Genomic DNA, 27,152 nt, shown 5'->3' with positions numbered 1-27,152 from the left:
CGTTCTTCGTTGTTTCCCACGGAAGGAAATAGCGTGGAAAGGAACCAAGAAGCGCCCTCTCACACATTTTGAGTTATCACTCTGCTTTCTAGGTAGTGTACAGGGTGGGACAGCTGAAAGTCTATAGCGTCGACTGCATATCCACAGAAGGATATCGGGCGGGCTGTTAGGAGAAGTCCCAGATTTCATTGAATAACTCCCCTGTCAATATCATCATGGGGGTACCCATTGGTTGAAATGGACGTACATCCCAATTCTGAGAAAAAGCACGCCATTTCTATTGGCTCCCTCTCCGAGCTGTCAACTGGCGTTCCGCGGGATCTCTGTTTTCCTATTGGCTACGCCCTTCGCACGGGGCGGAACGTTCCTTTCAGTGCAGGAGCAGGCTGCTGCGGGAGGAAGGCGCAGCCGTTGAGAGCCCCGAAGAAAGGAGACACGGAGAAAGTGAGGAGCTCTCATTTCTCCCCTTTAGGGGCACTCTGGTCACCATGGAGGACGGCATCTATGGTAGGGACCCCTGAGACCCGGCCACGGGGAAGCTTAAACAAGGGCGAGGCAGGCGGAAGGTAGCATTGTGAGACCCGTCCAGTAACTACAATGGGAAAAGCGGGTAGGCGGGCCGAGCCATTCTGAGCAAGAAGACTAGGGGGCGGGGCCGATCCCTTACAAAGAGGGGTGGGGCTGGGCTGAACCATTCCAGTGACAGGGGGAGATGTGCGAGTGGGCCGTCTCATTTTATTTAAGGGGGAGACATGAAAATTGTATGGATCTGGTGACGTGACCCATACCCGATGTGCAGTATTCGATTGTCAGGGCGGTGGTTTTTTGTTTTTTTAAGGCTGTACCATTGTAGTGGTGGGGGGAAATTGGGATGTACCATTGCCGTGAGCAGCTGGGAGTGCCTATTACAATGAAAGGAGGGGGCGTGTGGGTCGTACCACTTAGCTGAGTGGGGGGGTGGCGTTAACCGGCAGAGCCATTTCAGTTGGAGGAGGAGGGAAGACTTAAAAAAAAGAAAAGTTACAATAATTTAAATAATGGTCTGTACCATTTCTCTTTGGGGGGGAGGGGTGTCTGTGTCCCGGGGCTAAACATTCTGCGGGGGTGGAGGAATATTTGCAAAATGAGTCAGAGAGGATCTTATCTCTTGGAGGGGCTGCCTTTTATTTGCAGTCCACAGGAAGGTCAGCCATCATTATTACCAAGAACAATAAATTGATTCTTTATATATATATATATATTATTTTATTATTTTGAAGTTCTTTTGTGAACCCAGTGTTGGATGAAAGCTCAGTGTGAGCACAATTAATTATTAGTGCCGCTGATTAATTGCGCTCGGGAGTTTATGTAAGTGCTTCTGAACTTGTGTCACCTCAGGTTCCCTTACAGTGCATTTCTTCCCCTGCCCCCAGCAGCTCCTGAGAGATAAGGAACATATTCCTCCCTCCTCCTCCTCCCCCCACTGCTTTTAATTGAAATGAATTTAATTTAAAAATCAAGACATAATTTGCATTACAAACACAGAGGTAAAAAAAGCAGCTTAGTTTTACTGCATTTAAGAATAAGAACAACCCTATCTCAAAAGGCTATCTGTGGCATATACACCGTTATTCTGCAAGAGCTACTGTGCCAAGTGTAGCTCCCTTGCTCTGAAGGTCCTCACCAGGGCCCACATCCCCACCACACATTTAGAGCGCTGTGATGCCACTTTAAACAGTCATGGCCTCCTGCAAGGAATCTTGGGAAGTGTAGTTTGCTGATGGCGCTGGGAGTTGTTAGGAAATCTCCCATAATCCCCTCACAAAGCAACAGTTCCCAGCAACTCATTCCCTCTTCACAGGGAACTCTGGTCATTGTCACTCAGCAAGGAGAATATGGAGATCTCTGGACAACTCTCAGCAACCCTTAATAAACTACACTTCCCAGGGTTGTTTGTGGGAGGCCATGGCAGGTTAAAGTAGCATCACATTGCTTTACTTTACATGAGTGGTGTGAATGTGACTCAGGTTAAGTGAGGCTACTCAGGAGAGCCCGTCTCCCTGGTGATGGCGCCCTGGTTGTGGGGTAGCCTCTAGAGAGAAGCCCGCCTGGCACCTTCCTTATGGTTTCTTCAGAACTAGGTGAAGGACTTTTAAAACCAGGCTTTTTGAACCTGCGGTCTTGCTTTATCCCACTGCTTTCACGGTGTGTCATGCCGCAGCTTTGCTTTTAGGTCTTTCTCTGCTGGAAATGTTTACGCTGCAGCAGTTTTTTTTATGATAGTTTCATTTTTATATTTGTGAGATACCCAGAGAACTACGTTATTGGGCAGCCAGTATAAATAAGATAAATAAGTAAATGTTTCAAAGGAAGCCATCTTGGAGGAAGCAGCTCATGCAAAGCTCATTTATTTATTTGTTTAATATCCTATCTTCCCGTCAAGGGGCTTGAGGCAGCCTACCTAGTTCTTTTTCACATGCACCTATTTTCACTGAGAGATAGTAAGTGGCCCAAAGTCACCCAGGGGGTGACCTAGATCTCTTAGTCCTAGTGTGGCGCGTTAACTGCAACACCACGCTGTCTCATCTGAGGACAGGTAATTTTGTCACATCTGGGTATTGGGAGTGTTTGGATGATCCAGTCACACCCAGCTCCGAGAATGGGAAGAATTACTAACTTCTTTCCCTGATTACCACCAGAGGCTGATTAGGAAGGAGACAGGCCCAGAGAGATGAATCATGCAATGGCCAGCTCCTTTTGTGGTTTGATACTTTGGGCCTACAGGCAGCAACAGGCCATGCAACTGTCTTGTGTGGTATGTGGTCTAGTATTGCTGTCCTTATATTGAAGACTGGAGGCTGCGGGAGATTCACAAGTCCATCTCTTGATTGCTACACCACATTATGAAACTGGAAGCACTATCACCTTCCACATCCAGACGTTTGCGGCCACTAACTCAGATCACACTTTGCTCCTCAGTCCTCACTGAATGGGGATGATTATTAATGTGATTGGGGTGGTAATAAGTTAATTGAATGTGTGTTCTCCAGTGTACAAGCTTTATCCGATCCAGAGAATAAACTTGGAGGTTTGGGATTATTAAATCCATACATCTCTTCTTACTGAAGAAATCCCAAAGAATTTTACAGCCAAAGTAAAAAATACAATGATAAAATTGCATCAGCGTTATTTTTAAAAGATGTAACAGTAAAATATCATCTCGTTGGTGCTGTCCGCTGCCTGGTGCTGAAACAATAACAAGGTTGGCTCCAGGCAGGTCTCCCTGGGGAAAGCATTTCATAAATGGGGGGGGGGGCTGCTGCAGAAAAGGCCCATTTTCTTGTCACCATCCTCTAGACCTCCCCTGGAAGTGGCATGCAAAGAAGGATCTGGGCAGGTTCAAATGGGGAAAAGCCATCCTTTGGACTGGGAGTCCTATCTGGAAGGCTGCAGTTCTATCTGGAAGTTAATTTACCAGTGAACTCACTGGCACTTCCAAGTAAGGTTTATTTATTTATGTGCTGCTTATATGTCAAAGTGGTTTCTGTAGGATGGGATTGTACAGCAGACATAGAAATGGAATTCCCACCCGGTTCTGGAGCAGTTCTTCCTTCTTCGCCAATCCCATGAACCATCTAAAGTATTAGTTACCCCTAACCTGCCATATGGAACCCCCTTTCTATGCTTTTTCTATTTCTTTACCATGCTTATCTGCCTCCGACCCTATCTAGGCATTCTGATCCCTCCCACAATGAGGGATAGCGGTGGGGGAGGAATACACTGGCTCTGCACCCCATCACCCTCTGTGAGTTGGAGAGAGGAGTGGGGAGCCTTTCTCGACTAGCATAGGCTCCTTGCTTGACTTATAACACTGGTCTTCCAGGGTGCAAAGCTGACTCCGTGCCCACTGTATCCTCTGACTTGGTGCCCACCTCCATGCTGCAGCTTCCATTGCCACCAGCAGGGTGTGTGATCAAAATGGCTAGAATATTACACTTCTTCCCATCTTCTCCCCCCCTGCCCCAGTGCCTCCAGACCTGACGCCGGAGGAGAGGCTAGAGTTGGACAACATCCGCCGGCGGAAGCAGGAGCTCCTGGTGGAAATCCAGCGGCTGCGAGATGAGCTCAGCGAAGCCATGAATGAGGTGGAGGGGCTGGAAGCCAACGAGGGAAGGTGAGAGATTCCCTCCTTTTACAGGCAGCAGCTTGCTGGTAGAGCATCTCACTTTTGTGCTAAAGGTCCCTTGCTTGCTCCGTCCCCAGTGTCTCCAGATAGGGCTGAGAAAGACTTGCTGCCTGAAGCCCTGGAGAGCTGCTGCCAGTCAGTGTAGACAGTACTGAGCAAGATGGATCAATGGTCTGGGTGTATGAAACAGTCTCCTGTGTACTTGGACATGGCCCTGCCTTGGCCACTGGTCAGAGGTTCCTTAACAATATGCGTGGGGAACCTGCGGCACTCCAGATCCTGCAGGACTACAACTTGCATCATCCCTGACCATCGGCAACACTGACCGAAGCTGATGGGAGTTGGAGTGCAATAACATCTGGAGGGCTGCAGTAAAGAGAGTGGCCGCTTCCAGAATGTTGTTTATATCATGGTGCCAGGACAAGCCTTTCTGGCAGCAACTAACCTCATTCCTGCAGCATCTGCATTCAAGCTCAGAATGTGCTAATCCCAGTACCTCCTTGCCTGCCATTCTTTGATTGCCTGGGATTTTCTTGCAACATTTAATCCATTAATCAGTTAGATTACTCCATGTTGGGGGGGGGGGAAACAAACTGTCAGTTGACCAAAAGGATGTCCCTTAGGAATCGGGCAGCATATATTTAAATGTGTGTGTTTGTGTGTGTGAATACAAGAGGTTTTTTAAAAAAAAACTGCAAATGGCAAGCAACCATCTTTAAAGAAAGCTTTCCTCTGCTCACACGTACGTCTTTGCCTCAGAAATAATTGTTTCCCCCATATGCAAATGTAATTAAAAGCTTAGTCAATTAATCAGCTAAAACTCAGGTGATTAATGGATTAAAATGACTTTGATTAGGTTGCAGCCCTAATTGAAGCCAGGAGTGGAGATGCCTCCAGGTGTGCGGAAATACACTTACTGAGCTCCACAAACATAAATGCATGTTTATATTATATTGAAAAGGGGTTGCTATTCATTCAAAACACTAGCCTCAATAAAAATACTTGTTTGTGTAGGAGGTTTCCTCTCTTCCAACAGCTGCTAGAGACCATGTTAAACTATCAGAGAAATATCCCAGAAACCTTAGGCTACAGTACCCTTTCTATGCAAGGTACATGCTGGGGAAAATGTACCTCCTTGTAGAGGGTCCCATAGAACCTCATGGTGACCATGCTGTGAACACATCCTGATTCAATGCCAGCCTCAAGTTAGAACTTCCCTTACCTGCTTAATGAGTAACAGAGGGTAAGCAAATGAGTTCTCTGGCTCCATTTTGCCGTTTACAAGTGCTTGTGAACTTCACCACTTTTACAAGGGCTTGTGAACTGCCAGGCAGGCAGTGTTGGAAACCAGGCACCGGCCATAATGGCTCTTTGGTTGGCTGTGGCACAAGGCAGTTCTTACCACCTTATTTCATTTTTCGAGAGATGGTTCAGTGTCTGCTACTGTGCCTGTCACGGTAAAGAGCGTGTCAGGGCTTAGTGGTGCTTCCCACGAGTAACGGCTCTCGACTCCCTGTTCTGTATATTTACATTGCTTTATTATACAAATATGTACAAGTCAGAGCTAAAGTTCTCACGTCCATTCAGTCACTTTCAGATTCCGGAAATGGCGCTCACCGGGAACACCTCCAACACAGTAGTTGGGGAACCCCAAATCTCCTCTTTTCCTTCCGTTTGATTACCCTACCTTGTTGAGGCGACAGGCCTGCCACCTCCCCCTCTGTTCCCGAGCTGCTCAGGTGGCATTCAGGCTCTCTAGAATCTGACAGCCCCTCCACCACTCCACCCTGTTCCCTGTTGCATAATGTGCTCAAACTCTCCAGGTGTTGCTCGGAAACCTCAGCATCCGAGACCCCTCTCACCCCCTCATTGTGCTCTCTGCTGACCCCTGGTGGTCCCCTGACAGAGTGTCACCTCTGATAATCCATCGTTTAGAGCCAGGTTGGACGCTTAGGGTAAGCATGTGACACAGTCCTTCTGAGACTGGCAGTACCACTTTTGGAGTGCAGGTGGGAAGTGGCATGTTTGGACAATTCCACCAGGACAGAATAAGGTTCTGGCCCAGCTGTCTCCCTGAAACATTGCTCTCCAGGGGAAACATTCAGACCTGCAAGCCCACCGTACACCTGCAGTCCGCGATGGTGCAGAGTCTCAGAAGGACGTGTAGCATGTACACTTCCCCAGAGTTTCCATTTGATTCTAGAGGTTTGCAGCCCCTTTGTTCTTTCAAGGGCCAAAGGAATGATGGGTGCACTTCCTTGTCTTGTACAGTAAAACACTCCAGAGAAACCGGAAGATGGGGATGGGCCGCAAGAAATTCAACATGGATCCCAAAAAAGTAGGTGGCTGGGGGTGGGGGGGTGCATGCAGTGACTGTTTCTGGTCCCAAATATATGTATCACCTTCAGCCATCCACCTGGAACAGGCAGAACACAGTCGCCGTCCCCCGGCTGTGGTGATGGTTATTGTTCTCATGCAGCAGCTGGATTCTGACATCGATCAGGCATATTTACTTACTTACTTGCTTACTTATACATACCCCGCCCATCTGGCTGGGTTTCCCCAGCCACTCTGGGCGGCTTCCAACAGAATATTAAAATACAGTAGTCTGTCAAACATTAAAAGCTTTCCTAAACTTCAGATGCCTTCAGATGTCTTCTAAAAGTCTGGTAATTGTTTTTCTCTTTGGCATGTGGTGGGAGGGCATTCCACAGGGCGGGCGCCACTACTGAGAAGGCCCTCTGCCTGGTTCCCTGTAACCTCACTTCTCACAGGGAGGGAACCGCCAGAAGGCCCTCAGAGCTGGACCTCAGTGTCCGGGCTGAACGATGGGGGTGGAGATGCTTCTTCAGGTATACTGGACCAAGGCCATTTAGGGCTTTAAAGGTCAGCACTAACACTTTGAATTGTGTTCGGAAATGCCTCGTAGAGTCGCCTCAGGAAATGATGAATCATAAATGGCATGTGATTGGCAGGTGGTTGGGTGGGGGCTAATCTCTCAAGAACTGCATGATAAGTGAGGGCAGGGCTAGAGTCACAAGTGGGATGGAGTCCCTCCCCCCGCTCTCTGCCGCCACCTCGGCTATCTTTCTGCCCCCTCCCTTTCTTTCCCCCTCTCCTGGCTTTTCCTCCCTCCCTCAGTGGATTGACAGGAAATGGACACTTGACAGAGGTCAGAAATGACCGCTTTTGAAATTAGGCCAAGGGGTGCAGGTTGTCTGCTTCTGTTCTGGGGTTTGTAGCATAGGAAACATGGTGGCCCTTTGTATGTTGCTAAACTACAGTTCTCATCATCCCTGGCCATTGGCCATGCTTGCAGGGACTGATGGGAGTTGGAGTCCAACAGCATCTGAAAGGCCCGCTGTTCCCACCCCTGTGCAAAGGTAGCAAAAACTTCGTTTCTTTTTTGCTGGACAGGAGAATTGTGAATCCTGAGTTCTCTGCTATTGCCTCAGAATTGCAATATAGTGGGTTAGGGAGCCAGTCCTCCCAAGTACTCTCTGGGAAGTATCTCTATGACTTAAATGTTTTGTTAGGTTGGGGGCATGCTTGAGTTCCGAGTCCTACATTTCTAAGCTTCTCTGTTTTGTTTTGTTTTTGCAGGGAATCCAGTTCCTGGTGGAAAATGAACTGCTGCGCTCCACCCCCGAGGACATTGCCCGCTTCCTCTACAAAGGGGAAGGACTCAACAAGACGGCCATTGGCGACTACCTGGGCGAGCGGTGAGAAGGGACGGGGAATGTGGGAGGAATAGCCTCAAAGAAGTGACCATTTAATAACCCCCCGTGGTGGTGGAGCTTTGGAGTCTCCCGGACCTGGGAAAGGATCATAGGGATGGGATGAGAAGTAGCTTCACCTAGCAGAGGGAGTGTAGTCAGCAGGAGAGAAACAAGGGTGTGGGCCTTGCCGAGTGAGGTGGGTTCAAAGGGAGAGTCAGGAGGAGAAGGGTGGAGGTGCGGCTTTTGCTACTTTTGAATACAGGTGAAAGGGGAGGTCTTAACTGTAGCTCTCTCCACCTTTTATTCAGGGAGGAGTTTAACATCGCAGTACTCCACGCCTTTGTCGATTTGCATGAATTTACTGACCTCAACCTTGTGCAGGCGCTCAGGTGAGTGGGAATCCTCAGCCCTCCTCTAGAGTAGGGAGCCCTGGCCTGCTGGAGTAGGTTTTCCCAGCCTTTTAGCTGCAGGCTCTCGCCTTCCCCCTTCCTGTGCTGGGGGGGGGGGAGGGGAGGAGGCGGGAATGGGACCAGCAAAGTGGCGTTTTCCTCAACCCTCTGTTCCTCTGCCTCAAAAATAAATCCCAGTCTTGAAGTGTAGCAGTTGCCTTCCCACAGACACACCACGTGGCCACAAGCAAAGAAGACATGGCGGCGTCCTTGTACGCTCAGGCTTTGTACACACCATACATTTAAAGCACACGACTTCCCTCAAGAATTCTTGGGGACTGCAGCTTACCCCTCACAGAGCTACGATTCCAGGCACCCTTAACAAACTACAGTTCCCAGCATCCCTTGAGGGAAGTCATGTGCTTTAAATGCATGCTGGGTGTGCAGCCTTATCTATGAGAGAGAGAAACCTCCTGTGCAGTCACGTGTCCCTCCCGTTCTCCTTGAGCGCAGCTTTTTTTATACCCGGTACACAGAATTCTGTTAGCTGCACGTGCATAGTTCTTTTGTAAATGTGACTATATCGGGCACCTTCATTGGAAAGCTGCTTCACCACAGGAAAGCAGCAATGAATGGCACCGTAATGAGGCTTTCGGGCATTTCTTTTCAACAGCAATGTTTCCTTCCACACGCAAAAAAAAAAATCAGAGTAGTAGAGCTAAAAAGGGGGCTAGAAAGTCATCAATTACAACAGTGTCCTGGAGGTCCATTCTGTTATACAGTGGCACCTCTGGTTACGAACTTAATTCATTCTGGAGGTCTGTTCTGAACCTGAAACAGTTCTTAACCTGAGGTATCGCTTTAGCTAATGGGGCCTCCTGCTGCCGCCGCGCCACCAGTGCGCGATTTCTGTTCTCATCCTGGGGCAAAGTTCTTAACCCAAGGCACTACTTCCGGGTTAGCGGAGTCTGTAACCCGAAGTGTTTGTAACCCGAGGTACCACTGTATTTGCATTAACTTGCATAAACAAGATTGCAGAGTATTACATACTGAGAATAAGTACAATGGTACCTCGCAAGACAAATGCCTCGCACAACGAAAAACTCACTAGACGAAAGGGTTTTGCAATTTTTAGGTGACTCGCAAGACAAATTTTTCTATGGTCGTGCTTCGCAAGACGAAAATTTCAATGCATTCCTATGGGAATTAAATTCCTATGCATTCCTATGGTCGTGCTTCGCAAAACGAATTTTTCGCAATACGAAACGACTCGCGGAACGAATTAATTTCGTCTTGCGAGGCACCACTGTATAGGCACAGTATTTACAGAGTAGGCATAGAAGCTTAGAATTGTAGAGTTGGAAGGGACCACGAGGGTCGTCGAGTCCGACCTCCTGCAATGCTGGAATCTTTTTTGCTCAACATGGAGCTCAAACCCACAACCTTGAAATCATTCTTTTGTCTGTTCATCGTCTTCCCCCCCCCCCAAACCCAATCCAGGCAGTTCCTGTGGAGTTTCCGACTGCCAGGAGAAGCCCAGAAAATTGACCGTATGATGGAGGCCTTTGCCCAGCGGTATTGCCTGTGCAACCCGGGAGTCTTTCAGTCCACAGGTACTGGGTTCTCTGGGAAAGGGGATGCGACTTTATCTGGTGCTAGGAGCTGTGGGGCTCCTATGTTCTCCGGGATGGAAGATAAATTCAGTTCCATTGATCACATTCAGGCAATCCTATATTGGCTTAATAAGGCAAGAGAGGAACGAGCCTCCTTCACCTATCTGCCTGCTGCTGCTTTGTGCTCTCTTTGCACAAGCTGGGAAACAAGCCAAACAAAGGAAACTCTGGCTGAGGACGGAAGTAGAACCATTCACAGTTGCACTGCTTCCTCTGTATTATGTAGGATCAGCACAGAAATCAGTCAGAAAACTGTTAGAGCTGCAGAACAATCGGCTTTAATTGACACCGCTCACAAATATTTCATAGAATTAAAGGTTTTATTATGCTAGGCACCACTGCAAAAATCGAGAGAGTCTTGGCAGACCACCTAAAAGATTTTTTCTGCCTGTGGTAGCAATTGTAATGAGATGTCCTAGATGCTGCACAGTTTTTAATTCTTAATTCTTACTGCTTCATTTATTTCGTGTTCTGTTCTATCATCTTCTATTTTGCTCAGATTGATGAAATGCGGTATACAAGAAATGAAGGAAGCAACAAACATACAGTACAATTAAAAATCAGTACAAATAGTTGCTTGCGCCGTTTTATTTATCTGTATATTTTGCCGCTTCAACCTAAATCAGCAGGGCCTTGGCGGGGGAGCAAGACAGCCTGGCTGCTAGGGCCCCCCCCCCCCCGCCACAAAGCAGAATTAGCTGCACAAGATGGATGTGCCGAGGCAGATACTGAGTTCTTTTCCTCTGTTCTTTCCCCTCCCTGCCGCAGATACCTGCTACGTCCTCTCCTTCGCAGTGATCATGCTCAACACAAGCCTCCACAATCCCAACGTCCGCGACAAGCCCACCGTTGAGAGGTTCATCACCATGAACCGCGGCATCAACGACGGAGGGGACCTGCCTGAGGAGCTGCTGCGGGTGAGAGGCCTGCCGGAGGGGGAGGGGAGGCCTGAGGGGGGTGAGGCTCAATGGACCTGCTGTTTTGTTCTTCGGGTGTTTTTCTGGGAGAGGGGGAGGCCGCCGCCACCGTCTTCACTACTCAGGAATCCTCCACCTGCTCGTGAGACGCATTGACCTTCTTGATTTCAAAAAAAATGCCCTTCGTCATGAGCACTTTTTCTACCTGGTATTTTGTCTTCTCTGCTGTATCTTTGGTGGTCTTGGTGCTGTACTGAAAACACACACGAACACACACACCCTTTCTCTCTGCCTTGGGAAGGGCTGTATCCTGCCTGTAACTCCTCCCCTTCCTCCCCTCCCGCCCCCCAGAATCTGTACGACAGCATCCGCAACGAGCCCTTCAAGATCCCCGAGGACGATGGGAACGACCTGACCCACACGTTCTTTAACCCTGACCGCGAGGGCTGGCTCCTCAAGCTGGGTGAGAGGTGCCCCCCACCACCACACCTCCCTTTAAATACTGTGGTCTCTTTCCTCCCCCCTTCCGTTCCCCGCTACCCTTCCCCTTGCCCTCCCCCTACCACCACCGCTACCCGCTCCCCCCGCGATCTTTGCACGTCTCTGCGCTCTCCTCTCTTCCCCCCCACCCGCCTGTTGTGTCATTTAAAGCATGACCTCTCTCTTCATCAGATCAAAGGGATCCTCCTGAAACCCACCCCAATAGCCCTCCCCCACCCACCAGCAAATACATAACGACCCGTTTGGACCCACTGCTCATCGGATTGCAAGGATCGGGCAGAAACCGGGATCCTCCCTCCTCTTCCCTTCCCCCTCCCCAGCTCCTCATTGAGGTGGATCTCCTCTGAAGGATGATGAGAGGGGTCTGCTGGGATTTCGGAATCCCTCTAAAAGTAGGGAGAAGTCAGCGTCTGAGATGTCTCTTAAACCTCCTCTCTGGCACCTTAATATTTCACCAGCGGCTGTGGATAAGTTTTCAAGCCAACCTGAAGCGCTTGAAAGTGGCCTTCTTAAAGAAAAGAAAAAACCACCAACACCGCCACTATGGAATTTACAGAATGCTGAAGCCTAAATCTGGTCCCATGTTCAGTGTCTGACGTTCATCTGCTCCTTAATCATAATAAGTTCCCAGAATTGAGTTAGGGGTTACTGGTAAAATTCCCACCCGAATAACTTCTGCCAGAAAACATTCACATCTCTGTAGTCCCAAGACACACTGTTTGCTGGATCTGTTGCCTCGGGCAGCTTCCCAAGTACTGAGCTGTCTGTGGGTGAGGTGCGTCCAAAACGGCGATGCCACTGCCGAGCTTGAATTGTAGAACATGGGTGCCGCTGTCCAAGCAGCCCTGTAATAGATACACAGCCACAAGTGGGCAAGGATTGTGTTTCAGAGCAGCAGGCGGTGGCCAGATGGGTCAGAAATGGGGTTCTTTATCTAAGGGAGGGGGGGAGGAACGTACGCCATATCCTCCCACCAGAAACAAGTAACTCAGATGGAAGACTCCAAGGCCCAGGGCCTTATACGGCCTGGCGGGGCTGCAATTTGTCCTTGAGGCGATTTAGGTGTGCAAAATAGGCTGCTGCTGCTGTCCAGAAGCAGAATGTGGCAGCTTTGCGGTGGCAAGGCATAGGAGGTGAGTTACTGGGTCCTGACTTGTGGGAGCCCCTATTCAAGACCTCCATCCACTGTCCTCCACAGGGGGATTGGCGTGAGGGTGGCCGTGCTTGACCCTGCTCTTCTAAACTTAGAGCACTTCAGTGAGGGCAGGCCTTCCACCTCAGACGCCTCCTGTTCAGAGCAGAGGGCAACATGGAAGCCCTTAAGTTTCATTACCTCCACATCCTCCTTTCCTGTATTCCGCCCTTGATGGGGAGGGGTCCCCAGTACAGCACAGTTGCCCATTGGCTGCCCTTGGCTTAGAGACCAGCCAATCAAGAGCAAAGAGGGGAAGTGTTAGGAGGCCGAATCAGCACGGCTTCAAGATGGAGGCGTCTGAAGAAAGCAGTGTTATTTTTTGGAACCCCCTTTCTCCCCACACAAAAGTGGGGAGCATAATGTACACACCTTTTTTTAAAAAAAAAAAAAAAAGGAGGAGGAGGAAGTGGACTTGGAACCCTGATCCCTGGCCTGGTTAAGATGTCAAGATCCACCACAGCTCCCTGCGGAGGCTGATGTTTTGGAAAACCATTCCTACAATCACTAATGCCAACCTCATCTACACTTTTAGCAATAGGTTTTCTTGTGACGTGCTGGAGTTTAGGGGTCTACGTTATTTAGGCAAGTGATGCCCATCACCTTACATCCACCCCAATAAAATTTTAAGCCCTTCCCCCCTGTGCCTGCCCCTCCCACCCCACTCCTGATGCCCCCAAATGCCTGTGTCTGTGTCGGAGGATTTTTGATTTGACCATGTACTTCTACCTTATGTTGATGTAACTTGTTCTCCTTTCTCTCTTTCTCTCTCCTTCTCTTCCTCTCTCTTTCTCTCTCTCTCTCTCTTTCTCTCACTCTCTTTCTCACCCCCATTCTCTCTATCCTGACTCCCCGGCCCCCCACCTCTCTTTCTCCCCTCTTTCCCCACCACTGCTGCCCTGACCCCCCTCTCTCCTCCACCGTCCCACGGCGCGGACTACATTTGTTCCACTGTCTGAATTCTGCCCCCCAACCCAGGAGGTAGGTGAGAAGAGGGGGGCATGTTTGCTTTGCCGCCGAGAGCTGGTTTGCCTGGTGCTCTTTGGAGGGGAGGCGGGGGGGAGGGGGTTGGAATTCAGCGGGATTCAGTAGTGGCATCCTGACAGAGAGAAAATCTGAGAGAGGGTGACCAGATGCATTGGAGGACAGGTATACCATACCTTTTAATACAGAGTTTCTCAAACTTGGGTTTCCGGCTATTGATGGACTACAACACCCATCATCCCTGGCTACTGGTCCTGCTAGCTAGGGATGGCGGAAGTTGTAGTCCAACAACAGCCGGGGACTTAAGTCTGAGAAACACCGTTAGCTGAGGATCTTAGGTAATAAACTGGAAATAAAGCTGCCAATATCATAAAGCCTTCATATAAATCGACTGCCCTTGGAAGGCTGGGTGTAATTCAAGTCGCTGCACCTCAGAAAGTATATTATGGTGCTGAGAAAGGGCAGCTCTAATTTTCAAGAACTATTGTGCTCATGTCCTACCTGTGGAAGCAGAATGCTGGGCTATCCCAAAGGCCTGATAACAGCAGAACTCTTGTTATGTACTTACTTGTTGCAGAAAATGACTATGTGCAACCTGCCCACAGCAAGAGCAAGAGAGGGCTGTGGCTTTCAAGCCCTGCTTTAGGGCTCCCCAGAGGCATCTGATTGGCCATGGTGAATGGGCTCCAACAGCACTCTTCTGGGGGTCCCTAAGAGGGAAGGAATATCTGCAACCCATAGCCTAACCCGCGAAGGCATGGGAGAAAGCAAGGGAAACTGAGAAATTTCACGCACAGTTTTTTTCAGAAACAAATAGGGGTGGGGAAATGGAAGGGCAATTTTCCCAGGTTTTTTTTACAGGCCTTCGCATCCCTAGCTGAAATACCCTCTTCGTAACTCTTAAAAGCAGAGGAGCCCTCCCCACTCTTGCATCTGGTCACCCTAGAGAGAAGCAGGAAAGTGGGAGGTGTTTATTAAAAAGAAAAAGAAGAAAACAATGGAGAGTGGGGCCCATGTTAATGGGGGGCCCTGAATCCAAAAGACAGAGGTCTACTATCTTAATGGGTAAGGTGGGAGGAGCTGAATGAAGGGAAGTGTGTGTTTGTTTTGGATCGAAATGGGGAGCTTAAAAGAGAGGGGGGGTGTCCAGGATGAACTGCATTTTTTCCAAAATCAGCATCCCCCAAGTGCTGAAACATTTTCCCAGTGGCATATATGAGACACCTCCAGCTAGACGTTCACACACCTTGCCTGAAGCCAGGAATGTCTGTTGGCTTTGTGGAAGCATCTGGGAGTAAGAATTTGGGGATATGTCTGAGCTTTGTAGAAGTAGTTGGCCTTCAAGCCTGTAGCAACCGCTTGCCTTGCATGCTGAAACTGGTGGCGGTTCCCTGGAGCTCCATATCATCGGGAGTCCTTTTACTGGATATGCAAAGTGTTTATTCAGGAAAACCCAGTTCATCAGCAAAATCTGCCTCCTGTAGAGGTTGAAAACGCATTGGAAGCATCCTAAGCCGGCAGGTCTTCCCCCACCTCTTCCGGAAGAACCTTGCCTAGAGGCAGAAATGCCTATTTCAAATTGCAGCTCTGTTTTCTTTTTAAAGGGGGTGGGGGTGGGAGGGCTCACCACAAGGCTAGCCCTGCCCCCTGCCCCAGTTGCAAAACAGCAGGACATAACTTGCTGGGAGGCTGCCTTAGAGGATGCTAAATGAGGCACAAGCCCTCCACTGCTCACTTTCGTCTCAAAAGTCGCCTGCTGGGATACCCAGTGCTTGCAAAGCAAAGCCCACACAAGAACGAAAGAAAGAATATATCCCACAGACTCCTAATCTACAGGAACTTCCCCCCACACTTGCAGTTGTGCTTTGTGGTTACTTTGAGTGTTTGCTGGGGTACCATTTTCAGATTCCCCTTTGTCGTTTGCCTCCCCTTGTCAGCTTTTGGTTTGTTTGTTTGTTTGTTTGTTTTGCTTCCTTCTCTTTTCACACTTCTGCTGAATCTTTTTCGTTGCGTTGGCTCTGTCCGTAAGCATGGCTTCCTGCCCCCGAGGCTCCACGGGTGGGGAAGGGTTCGCGGCGGAAAGAAAAGGCATCAATGCGAGCACAAATCCCTCCCCCCTCCCTCCCTCTTTTGCTTTCAGGAGGGCGAGTGAAGACGTGGAAGAGACGCTGGTTCATCTTGACTGACAACTGCCTCTATTACTTTGAATACACAACAGTTAGTATGGTTTCTCTCCCCGCCTGCTCCCATCCCATGCTCCCACCCTTAACCAGCAACCTGACACCCAAGAGCCCCAGCCCAAGAGTGCCAAATGGCCTGGGTCGGGAGGAACAGCGACCGAGGGCACTGGAGGAAGCTGCCTTATACTGAATCGGACCTTGTGGGTCCACCTAGTTCACTGTTGTCTACAGTGACTGGCAGGGGCTCTCTGGGGTCTCATTCCCAGCCCTGCCCTGGAGATAACCAGGGAATGAACCTGAGACCTTCTGCCTGCAAAGCAGATAATGCTCTGCGGCTGAACTTTGGCCATTCCCAAACCTGGAGCACAGCAGCTCCTCCAGAGTTCTTTGCTTGGGACAGATGCGGGCAGAGAGAGGGCAGGACACGGGGAATAGTCTTGCACAAGCTTCCTCAAACTCGGCCCTCCAGGTGTTTTGAGACTGCAATTCCCATCACCCCTGACCACTGGTCCTGCTAGCTAGGGATCATGGGAGTTGTAGGCCAAAAACATCTGGAGGGCCGAGTTTGAGGAAGCCTGTTCTTGCAAGTTCAGCCCTGTCTGGGTCAGCAGAACTAGCAACAAACACACCACCCTTCACATCCCCCACCACCCCCCCCAAAAAAAAAGCTCAGCCACAAATAAAAGAACGGGAGTGCCATCTGGCATGCCAAGACTAAGTGCTACAATGCTTGAAGAAGGTGCCAGAACTGCTTGTTTGCAGCAGTGGCAGAGGGCTGAAGCTGGAGGAGCCCCGAGGTCTGAGCTGCACCCTTCCCCCAAATCTTCTTGGATCAGGCCCTTGTCCTCCTCCTCCATTCCCTTCCCAGCTCAGGTTTCAGACACCTTCCATTTCAGCTCCATCTCTCTCTCTCTCTCTCTCTCTCTCTCTCTCTCTCTCTCTCTCTCTCTTTAATCTGCTGACAGGACAAGGAACCAAGAGGAATTATCCCTCTGGAGAACTTGAGCATTCGGGAAGTGGAAGACCCTCGGAAACCAGTGAGTTAGCACTGCCGTATGCTGTTTTTGCATCTTGGCTGTGGTTTTTTTTATTTGATGCCCCATGAAAATCAGCATAACTACAGTGGTGCCTCGCTAGACGAAAATAATTCGTTCTGCGAGTATTTTCATCTAGCGATTTTTTCATCTAGCGAAGCACCAATGCAAACCGCGGTTTTCGCTAGACGAAAAGAAAATTCGTCTTGCGAGGCAGCCCCATAGACAAATTCGTCTTGCGGGGCAGCCTTCCGCTAGACGAATGCCTTTGTCTAGCGAGTTTTTCGTCTAGCGAGGCATTCGTCTTGCGGGGCACCACTGTACTGGGTTGCAGCATTGCAATTGTTACTCGTTCCTCTTCTGTCTTTTTTTAAAAAAAAATCCAAAAGATTCCTTTAAATTTCATGCATTTAAGCTACGTTAGGAATTTCCCCAGGAACTACACTAAGATATAGCCAAATACATTCGTAGAAATTCCCAAAGCTCCTTTTATATGACACTCAAGTTCCAGTTATTTAAGAATCCTATTTTCGTTATTATTATTTTAACTCTCTCGTCAATTTAACGATGTTACCAAATTGCTGCTTTAACTTTTCCTTTGTTTGGTGGGGGAGGAACTTCCATTCCGCCTTTCTGCTGTCACAGAAAACGGCGAGGAGCTCTTAATAGTAACAGCAGCAGTTTTTGAAAACACAAAACGTTAATCCCATGGTGTTTTCCTGTCCACTTGCTGGGTTGCGAGATCCCGTGCGGTCAGCCTCCCCACCTGCCGCCTTCCTCCTGTGTCCTGCCCAGCCCCCTTTCTGAACCGCTGGAGAGGCGCGGGGGGTGAGGCTGCTCACAGACACCTGCCATTCTCAGGGACTTCTCTCTCTCTCTCTCCTCCCTTTTCTTTGTTCTTAGAATTGCTTTGAGCTCTACATTCCCAACAACAAGGGCCAGCTTATCAAAGCCTGCAAGACGGAGGCAGACGGGCGCGTGGTCGAGGGGAACCACATGGTCTATCGCATTTCGGCGCCAACACAGGAGGAGAAGGATGAATGGATCAAATCCATCAAGTGAGGATAAGGCACCATTCCATTCGGGGGGGGGGGGGAGTCCTGGGAATCCTACCCCCATCAACAGCATTTTCTTCCTGCATCTCTAGCCAGGGAATGGAGAACCTGTGGTCCTCTGGAGGTTGCTGGACATGCAACTGCCGTCACTCCTGGTCATTGGCTGTGCTGGCTGGGGCTGATGAGAGCTGAGCATCCAGAGATACCTGGAGGGGGCCATCGGTTCTGCAGCCCTTCTTAAAACCTTAGATACCACACTCACTTCCGGAGAATTTGACACACCTCATTCAGATTTCTAGACCTCACTTACCCTAGGGCATCTCTCTTTAGGCTCCCCAGGCCCACCCTTAACCTCAACCTGAAATATACCTTGATTTTTTAAATTCAGCCTTTTGGGGAGCTGCTTTAATTTTAAAATGCATTCGGGGACCATTTCCCCCCCAAAATTTCTTTTTTTTTAAATTATTTGTTTTTATTTATTTCTTTATTAGACTCATCTCTCTCCCTTCATCATAAGATCTCAGGGCGGTTCACATGGTAAAAATATAAGTTAAAAGCATAAATAATTGAAACAGAAACAACCCAAGAATACCCCCCCACACACACACACACAAATAAACAAATTTAAAAGGCTGTAAATATGAATCGGCCAAAGGCCTGGTTGAAGAGGAACGTTTTCGCCGAGTGCCTAAAGATATATAATGAAGGTGCCGGGCGAATCTCCCTGGTATTTATATGCTGCCGCAGCCCACCTTAGACCAGGCTGCAACGTGGGTCCCAAGCCACTTATTAAAAGACCAGCATTTCAATACATGTCTTCCTCATTCAGTTTTTGGTTTTCTCTCTCCAGCTTTTTCAGGGCACATCTGGCATCGCGGACATGCTGGTTTACGAGATGCCTTTTCCCAAAGAATGCTTGGGATATGGTGTTCAGGGGAGGCAAAGCTGCTGGAGATCTAACATTCCCAGGGAGCGTAGGAAGCTGCCTTATACAGAACCAGACCATTGCCCTATCTAGCTCTGTACTGCCTACACTGACTGGCAGCGACTCTCCAGGGTTTCAGGCAGGGAGTCTCTCCCAGCCCTGTCTGAAGTTGCCAGGAATGGAACTCCGCACCTTCTGCATGCAAAGCAGAGGCTCTGCCACCGAGCTGTGGTCCTTCTACAAGGATTCCTAGGAGTTGATGGGCAGGGAGGGAGAAAGCCATCGCAGCTGAGCAAGTTAGAACTGGTACATAGCCATAGAGACCCTAGGGCTACAAACCGAGACCTGCTCCCTAGGCTGGCACATTCATTTAAATTCCCTTTGCTCATTTCCCCCCAGCCATTAAGATCAGGAATCGGACAAAGCTTTTAAATGATGGTTAAACTTAATTTTTTTTTCTCAGATGAAAATGAAATTAAAGCATTTCCCTCAGAAATCTGACCTGCAGCAGCATTGCAGGAAAACTTGGGGTTGATCAGATGAGAATTAAGTAGAATGTGTCAATTTGAGAAGGGTTGTGTTAAGAGTGTAGCCATGACACCTCCTTTCTTAAGAGGGTGGGTGGTGTAACAGCTGCGGTCAGAGCGTGATGCTGCTGCGGAGCTTAGGTGTGATGCATTTGCTGTTTTGGAAATAGCGACACAGATTGTGAGTCACCCATTCTAACCCTTACTTGGAAAACCCCCAACTTCACAGACTCCCTTTCTCATTACACTAAAATCAGAGGTACGCAGCAGATTTCTCAAAATGTTCCTCTTTTGCTCTGACCACAACAAACATAATTGCACCCTCTCTCTTTTTTTTTTCCTTCCCCCGCCCCAGCTTTCTACTCCCTTTCAAGCAAATATTTCTATACTACTCTTACTACGTAACTTGGGTCAATCCCATGCTACTAGTTACAGACCACTGACCTGGAGCAGATACAGTGACTCTGGCCCTCCAGAAGTTGCTGAACTGCAGTTCCCATCAGCCACAGCAAGCAGGGCAAGTGGCCGGCGTTGATGGAGTTGCAATTTCAGCAACATCTAGAGAGTCAAAGGTTTGTCAGGCCTAGCCTAGAGAATCCAGGAATCCTGGCTCCCCGGACTTCCTTATTTCCTCTGTTGAATCACAGTCCTCTCCCAAGAAGGGAATAGACCAGAAGTCTTGCTTTCTAGCTGTGGCAGGGAGCATTCCTATCATCGGGAGCAGGCGGTCTGCCCCACCCCCCAGTGTTATTCATGCTTACTTTGTCAAAGATCCATATGCTACCTAATTTTGTTCCTTATGGGCTGCATGGAATGCAAGCAGGGAGACAGACAGGTTGCTGGCAGCAGACCAAGGTTGGGCCAGTGCTCTGTTCTTCCTGACGGACCAGACTCCGCCAATCCCATCACTCCTTGACCCATCCAAAGCACGGGTGTGCTGTGCCACACCAGCTTCAAGCTGGGACAGAGCGGAGTGCTGTGCAATGCCAGAGGCTTTTCCCCCACGCATGACCTGGCAACTCCCTGATTGGTGGCTTACCTGTCCCCGTTCCTCCCTTTGCCCCTCCCAGGGCTGCTGTGAGCGTGGATCCATTTTACGAGATGCTGGCCGCCCGCAAGAAACGGATCTCGGTGAAGCAGAAGCAGGAGCAGGCATGAAGCGAGGATCCTCCCGCCCCTCCTCCTCCCTCCCTTCGCTGTACCTTCCTGCATCCCCTCTAGGACCTGCCGACAAACCCACCTGCGTTGAGCTCCATGAAACCAACCAGCCAACCCCCTGCCCCCTTTTCCTTTGGATCGTTGGACCACCACGCAAAATCCGCCAGCCTGATGGCATGCCAGCACACCCGACGCCCTCTGCCCGCCTCCCCCTAGTTCACGTCTCCAGAGCTTCCACTTGGCCTTCTGGGATTTGCCTGCGGGAGAGGCATGAACTTTGGAACTGTCTGCGCCGGGGACAGCAAGAGTCTGAAGAGGGCCTTCCTGTTTTGGGGGCAGCTTCTCCCTCTCTGAGCGGTTTCTTGTCTTAGGCCCCCAGCAGACTCTGGCAGATGCCTTTGAAGCCCCCTCAGCCGCTTGACCCCACCTGGACTGAGAGGGCGACACGCTGGGACTACATTAAGGGAAGGTTCCCCGCCTTCCGATTATACCTGTTTATGCTTCCCCAATTTAGAGCCAGTCTACATGCTCAGAAGAAAAAGGAGATGGGAAAGCTATCTCAGGACTGCACCACTTCAGAATGCAGGCGGGAAATTGCACATTTCCCCTGGCCAACTGCATAAAAACGGCACCCTGCACACCTAAGCAAAGCCTGTGCAAGAGTAAGCTAGTGTGTCTCTCTGATATGCTAGTTTTCTCTGGGGGGGGGGGGGTTCGTTTTTGTTTTTACTGCAGGGAAATATTCAGTCCCCTGATTTCCCCCACCTGCATTCTAGTGCTGGTACAGTCCCGGGAGAGCTGTTCCACACCCATTTCCTTGAAGGTGTAGGCCACCCCTTTAGAGTCTGTTGCCAAACCAGCTACACTGTGTCTCCCAGTATTCCGGCTCTGAGCCTCTAGTTAAGTACCAAGGGCTGTACTGCTACACCCGGTTAAGTTGGCATTTGCTCTGCGAAAGGAAGTGAGCATAACTGACAGCCAGGAGGGGGAAGCAGAGAGCCAGACAAAGCAATGCGCACACTGACACAATTTCGAAACACTACCCAGTTCCTCTACAGCAGGAATAGCCAGCACATTTGTGTAACTTGACAGCTCTTGATTCTTCACAGCCAGGGGGCGGGGTCGGAAGAAACCTCCAGTCCCTCTTTACTGCCGTCACTGCCATTGAGCTGCTACTCAACAAACCTTTGCAGATGCAACCGGACCATTATCTGCTAAATCAGTTCTGCTCAGAGACTACCATCAAGAGATCTGGGGCTTCCCTCTGGAGTTTTGTCCCAAATGTCTCCATAACTTTGAAAGAGGAATCTGATAGGGAACTTTGGCTTCGGACCAGCGATCTCTGTAAGAAGGCATCTCCTGTGCTGAGACAACACGGTGGAAGTGGTTGATGCCAAAGTTCTGCCTGGAATGAACTGAAATTTGAAGCAACACCCTTCTCTCTCTCTCTCTCTCTCTCTCTCTCTCTCTCTCTCTCTCTCTCTCTCTCCCCATCTCCCATCCCTTCCCAAACAGTTTACTTTGAGGTTAGGACTCCTGTCTAAAACCAAAAGGCTCTTCCATAACGCAAAACAGATGAGCATTCCCTGAACACACTTTGACCTCATGGCTGAAAAACCGGGATGGTTCAAGGTTGGATATTCCCCCACCTTCCCCGATGCCTGCAGCAGGAAGTCAAACCCAAATAAGTGGTTGATGAGGCCAGAGGCCAGGATGTGATGTTTCCATATAAATTAACCCAGAGTAAAAGAGAGCGAGCTTTTGAATGTGCTGAAGATCTAGCTTCTACAGCTTCCAACCAGATAAAGCTCTAAATGATTGGGTGGGACATTGTACCTCCATGTCCCACAGCTCTCTAACTGGAAATCTCGTCTTCCGCCACTTAGCTTGCCTCAGGCAAACCCTTCGGTATGGCAACTGGGGTCCTGCAGGAGTTTTTACGGTCCTGAGGTGCGATTGCTAGAGCCACGTGAAGCGCTTTTCAACAAGAGTTTATAAACTCCTTTGCGAAGACCTGGTGAGATTTGCTGCAAAGTGCTTGTGAGCCTGCAATGGTCTTTGGCTGCAACAGGAGTGTGGCCTTGTCTTTTTCTGCTGTGAGCATTTTAAACTTTCCATTACCCACAAGCCAGGGATGAAGTGCATTTTTTTTTAGGACAGCGGCCATTTTAAATCCTGTCTAGTTGAAACTTGAAACATAGGTAGATCTGGTTTGAGGCATCCTGGATTTAAAAGGGGTGTAGTTTGGTCTCAGTCTCAGTGAGAGCCACTCCTTCCATATGGAAGAAAGGCAAAAGGATTTGAGGCAGGACAAGGAAAAGAAAACAGTTTGGTATTAATTTTCATTTAATATGGGTGTGAGAGAGAGAGCTATTCCGTTTGGGTGTAACTGACATGGTAAGGGCCAAGTTTAATTAGAACTTATAGAAAATATGTGTCATTGACTGTCTGAATAGGGTCACTTGATATTAAAGATGGCAAACCAGCCGTCTTTATTCTCTCAATTCAACTTTTCCAAATTTATGGGAAGTATATATTTACAATTATTCTACTGAACAGGCCATTCCCCTTGCCCAATTAAATTATTTCATTGCTCCCGAAGTGCCTGGAAATTTTGATCCTAGCAGCTGTCATCACTCACCCACTCTTCCCCGAAATCCTAGAAACCTGTATTCTGTACTACTAGACCCAGTTCTAGGAAATTCCAAGTTTACAGCCCTTTTCCTGTTAGATCTCACTGCCTTTGCCATAGTCCCCTTTTAGTTCTGAGGAAAACTCCTGACTTTAAATGTGCCTGCATTGAACAGGCACATTTTTCTAAATGCAAATATCAGCTACTCTGGAGTGGGGTGCTGATAATCAGGATTGCAGCAGGCAGGGAGGGGGAGTTTGACACATCACCTGGCAAAAAATTGTGCCTCCCAAGCTGCTGTTTGCATTGGGATGGCAATCAATTCCTCCTCCTGCCCTACTGCGATCTTAATAATTATTCACCACAATCACCATGGCTGTTTGCATTTTTTTAAGTGTGCATATTAATTATAAAGGTGCATTTAATGTCACTGATAGTTTGGCTCCGAGTCCCAGTTTTTCTCTCTGGCCATTTGTGACTAGTTTTCTCTCTAGCATCCCGTGCAAACAGCTTCTCTCTCTTCCCCACTTTCATCCTGCCTCCAAATCATCTCATTTTTTGACTTTTACAAGAAGCTATTCACATGGTAGCTCTGGCAACGCCCAGAATTGGTGCAATTGAAAAAATGAGGACTAAGTTCTACAGCAATATCAATGGTAAAATTTTACTCTTACCACCCCTCCCATGGAAAACTTCTCATTGTGGATTTGTATACCTGTGTTGCTGGAGTGGGGGCATTATAACAGCCCCCACCTGTTCCAGAACAAGAAAGAAAGAAAAGTGGGCATTTTTTTTTCTTGTTTTTAAATCCATTTCCTTTTATGATGACGATGTCTCTTTTTTAAAAAAGAAAAAAAATGTTAATTATTATTTAAATTTTAATGTATGCATCGTTGGATGATATGTAAACACTGCAGACTTGTCTATGTGTTATAGGAGTCTTTATTATAAATATTAATTGAACCTGAAAGAGCCAAGATGGAGCAATTGCACACAGTTGGGGGGAAAACTGAATCATTTTTCCCAATCTGGGGAACAGTGAGTGCAGCTAAACGTGGGCTGGACTGGGAGACCTTTCGCCCTCTCATCAGCCTCTGCCAGCATTCCCAGTGGTGTGGAGATGACGGGGGTTGGAAGTCCAGCAACATCAAGGCTTCCCACCCTTGAATCAAAGGTTGAGAGAACAAGCTCTTCCATTGGGATCTAACCGAGAAAGTAAGCTGGTTTTGGGGGCCCAGCAAATGTACAACCTCACCCCCTCTCTGACGTAGTGATGGGTGAGCTCCACTCTCTTCCCCATTCCAAAAAAAAATGGGGAATAGCTCATCTTATTTCCATCGCACCCATCCACTGATCTCTTCCCTCCATCCTCTCTTATGAAGACTAGTGCTTCAAAGTACTCCAGTAGCAGCAAACAGGGAGAAAGGAAGAAGATCTCTCCTACCTCCCTGCTGTGAAGCAGCCTCTGAGAAACAGCCATTCCAGGCTGTACTTTCAGCCAGGTGCTGGCCCTCTGCATAGCAACGCATCAGGCAAAAGGATGGGGGACTTTCACAGAGCAGCAGCTCTGTGCAATATGGTTCAAGGGTGTGGCCCATGAGGGGGGACAGGGATGCCTCTCGGGATCAGATTGAATTTTCTCCAGCTCAGATGAAAATCTGGGCCGGAGAAGAACCATGTGTACTGCTCACTTTGTATTTGAGCTGAGCCTTTGGGGTCCAGGCATTGTATTTTTTGGGGAAAGCAAAAGGGGGAAATGTCAGATAATATCAGGGGTGGGCATCAACTACAGCTCCTGAGACCAGCCTGCTGTGGAGAAGCGGAAGCAAGATACTGCCTTTCTCCCCAACCCCCTGCCCTGCTTCCTGGAGCCAGACTAGATCTCTCTATTGGCCTCGGGGTCACTAATGCATCCTTCCTGAGGCTATTAATACTTTGCTGCTCTGCTGACCTTGCATGTCCATCCCACAGCTGAGGGGCCAGATCTGGCCTGAGCCACTGCTAATGAGCTCAAGAACGAGTGAGTGACCTGCCTGGACATGAGCCAAAGCAATGCTGAAATCACTTTGCTCCAAATGAAATTATCAGGTTCTCCCATTGAGAATTTTGGTGCAAGATATCCACTGGATATTCTCTGAACATTATTAGCAATTGCTTATAATACCCTTATTCTTCCCTCCATAGCAATTCACACATGTTCCTGGAACATCTCCCATCTGCTCAGCTGACGAGGTCAAAAACTGCTAGGCTCTCTGCATTGCGTTGCCAAACGACTGAATATTTCATATCTCTGTTCAATACATCTTAGCTGATGGTACAGGTATATTAGGGATGGTATTCAGTATTTGATAGCTGAAATGCAATTAGGTAGGGCTGCATACACTCCTCTCTCCCTGAAAGGTAGTCAACTGTCAAACTCCATAAATGACATTCAGTAGTTAAAAGCATGAGCTGTAAATCTGGGTGGGAGCTCAAATCTCCCCTTGGTCATAATCTTACTTGTGTGTCCGTTTCCAGTTCTTACTTTGCAGCCTCCATACCCACAATATAGGGATAACATATTCCCCCAAATGATTTTGTCATTTAAAAAAACTTAAAAATAAGCCTTGGAGGCAGCAAAAGTTGAAAAGTAAAAGAAGAAGCCTCAGAGACTGCAACAGAACAGCAGAATTGGGGGGGGGGTTGCTTAACCCTTTCCAAGCTGGTTTTCTGGTCAATCCCTGCCCACCTACTCCACCTGATTTTCCATTAACAAGATAAAAACCAGAGGTTTCCCTTCACTCTTAAGAACTATTTTAAGAGCACCATATTGGGGAGGGGTATTTTGAGGTTGGAAAATAATTCCTGGAGAAAAAAAAAACGCAGCGTCTCCCCCACCTCACCCTTCTTCCACTCAGCCTAGCAGCCCTGCTAAAACTGCTTGTACAGTGATACCTTGGTTCTCAAACGCCTTAGTACTCAAACAACTTGGAACCCAAACACCGCAAACCCAGAAGTATGTGTTCCGGTTTGTGAACTTTTTTCAGAAGCCGAACGTGCTCCGTTTTGAGTGTTACGCTTCCGCTTTGAGTGTTACGCTGAGGTCTGTCTGTTTCTGCTATTTATTTTGCGTTTTTGTTTTTGTGGCTTTTTTGTTTTGTTTTTGTGACTGTGGAACCCAGTTCAGCTACTGATTGACTGATTGATTGATTGTGTGACTGCAGTACATTGTTTATTGCTTTCATTTCATGGATCAATGGTCTCATTAGATAGAAAAATTCATGTTAAATTGCTGTTTCAGGGGTTGTTTTTAAAAGTCTGGAATGGATTAATCCATTTTGCATTGCTTTCTATGGGAAAGCGCGCCTTGGTTTTGGAACGGACTTCCGGAACAGATTAAGTTTGAGAACCAAAGTACCACTGTACTTAAAAGAAATGTGGAGGAAAGTCAAGTTCTAGTTTGATCATGAGCTAATATCTCCAAAACATGCTGGGGTCTTGGACAAGTGCTATCTAGATGCAATGTGTGTTATGAAAGAAACATTTGGAGTCTTAAAAGCAAAGACCAAAAAGCATGTGGGAAAGGGTTGCAGTTTCTTTGGCAGGTTTATTGCTTTCAGTTTGAAGTATGAAAATTCAAGACAATTAACATCATGTAGCTACACCCATTCCACAAATGAACGCTATCAAAGCCCAGGAAAAAAAACAGTATTTACAAAGAGAGAGTGTGTGTGATAGAAAAACCTATGCTAAGAAGTTTATATATATATGTACACACATACACAAGAGAAGACATTTGGTGTTTATTTGGAGCAAACATTAAAACTCTGGTCTGCATCCTTCACTGATTCCAACAAACCTAGGATTTCTGGCTTTGAAAGCCAAAACAGATGTGATGTGAGAGATCTCTGATCTGCTATTAGATCTGCAATGGATAAAAGAAAGGGACTTGTATCACGCCTGTCTTTTTCCCAGTATATAGGTCTTACAGCAGGCTGGGGAAGCATGGGATGGGGAAGCATTCAAGAGTATTGCTACTAGCCTGATCAAAATCATACTACCCCTCCCCTGGCTCCATAGCTGCTAGCTGCTTCAAAATGATTTAGCTCCAGCATCCCATCT

The 27,152-nt window shown here is 48.3% G+C and overlaps 1 protein-coding gene across 4 annotated transcripts; it reads left to right on the top strand.

The window, feature by feature from the left end:
* The first annotated feature begins 264 nt into the window (after positions 1 to 264).
* CYTH2 (cytohesin 2) lies at positions 265 to 20,707 on the top strand. Of its 4 annotated transcripts, none has more exons than XM_033169640.1 (12): positions 265 to 444; positions 4,006 to 4,153; positions 6,437 to 6,503; positions 7,769 to 7,887; positions 8,193 to 8,273; positions 9,774 to 9,886; positions 10,715 to 10,863; positions 11,215 to 11,327; positions 15,679 to 15,757; positions 16,686 to 16,757; positions 17,658 to 17,812; positions 20,332 to 20,707. In XM_033169640.1, coding segments are annotated over exons 1-12 (1,185 nt in total). In that variant the 5' UTR covers positions 265 to 443; the 3' UTR covers positions 20,420 to 20,707. The 4 variants fall into 4 exon arrangements, with proteins under 4 accessions (XP_033025531.1, XP_033025532.1, XP_033025529.1 ...); XM_033169638.1 differs by having other exon boundaries at positions 350 to 507; positions 11,215 to 11,326; positions 15,681 to 15,757; positions 20,332 to 20,704; XM_033169639.1 differs by lacking the exon at positions 265 to 444 and adding an exon at positions 583 to 610 and having other exon boundaries at positions 20,332 to 20,705.
* The last annotated feature ends 6,445 nt before the right edge of the window (positions 20,708 to 27,152 follow it).

The sequence above is a fragment of the Lacerta agilis genome, chromosome 14 (assembly GCF_009819535.1).
Source record: "Lacerta agilis isolate rLacAgi1 chromosome 14, rLacAgi1.pri, whole genome shotgun sequence".
Classification (NCBI taxonomy): Eukaryota; Metazoa; Chordata; class Lepidosauria; order Squamata; family Lacertidae; genus Lacerta; species Lacerta agilis.
Note: the sequence above shows the minus strand (reverse complement) of the source record. Positions and strands in the feature narration are given on the sequence as shown.

Coding starts and splice junctions, on each gene's coding strand:
- CYTH2 (XM_033169638.1), top strand. Junction 10,864..11,214: donor TGCCTGAGGAGCTGCTGCGG/GTGAGAGGCCTG, acceptor CCCGCCCCCCAG/AATCTGTACGACAGCATCCG. Junction 17,813..20,331: donor GAATGGATCAAATCCATCAA/GTGAGGATAAGG, acceptor TGCCCCTCCCAG/GGCTGCTGTGAGCGTGGATC.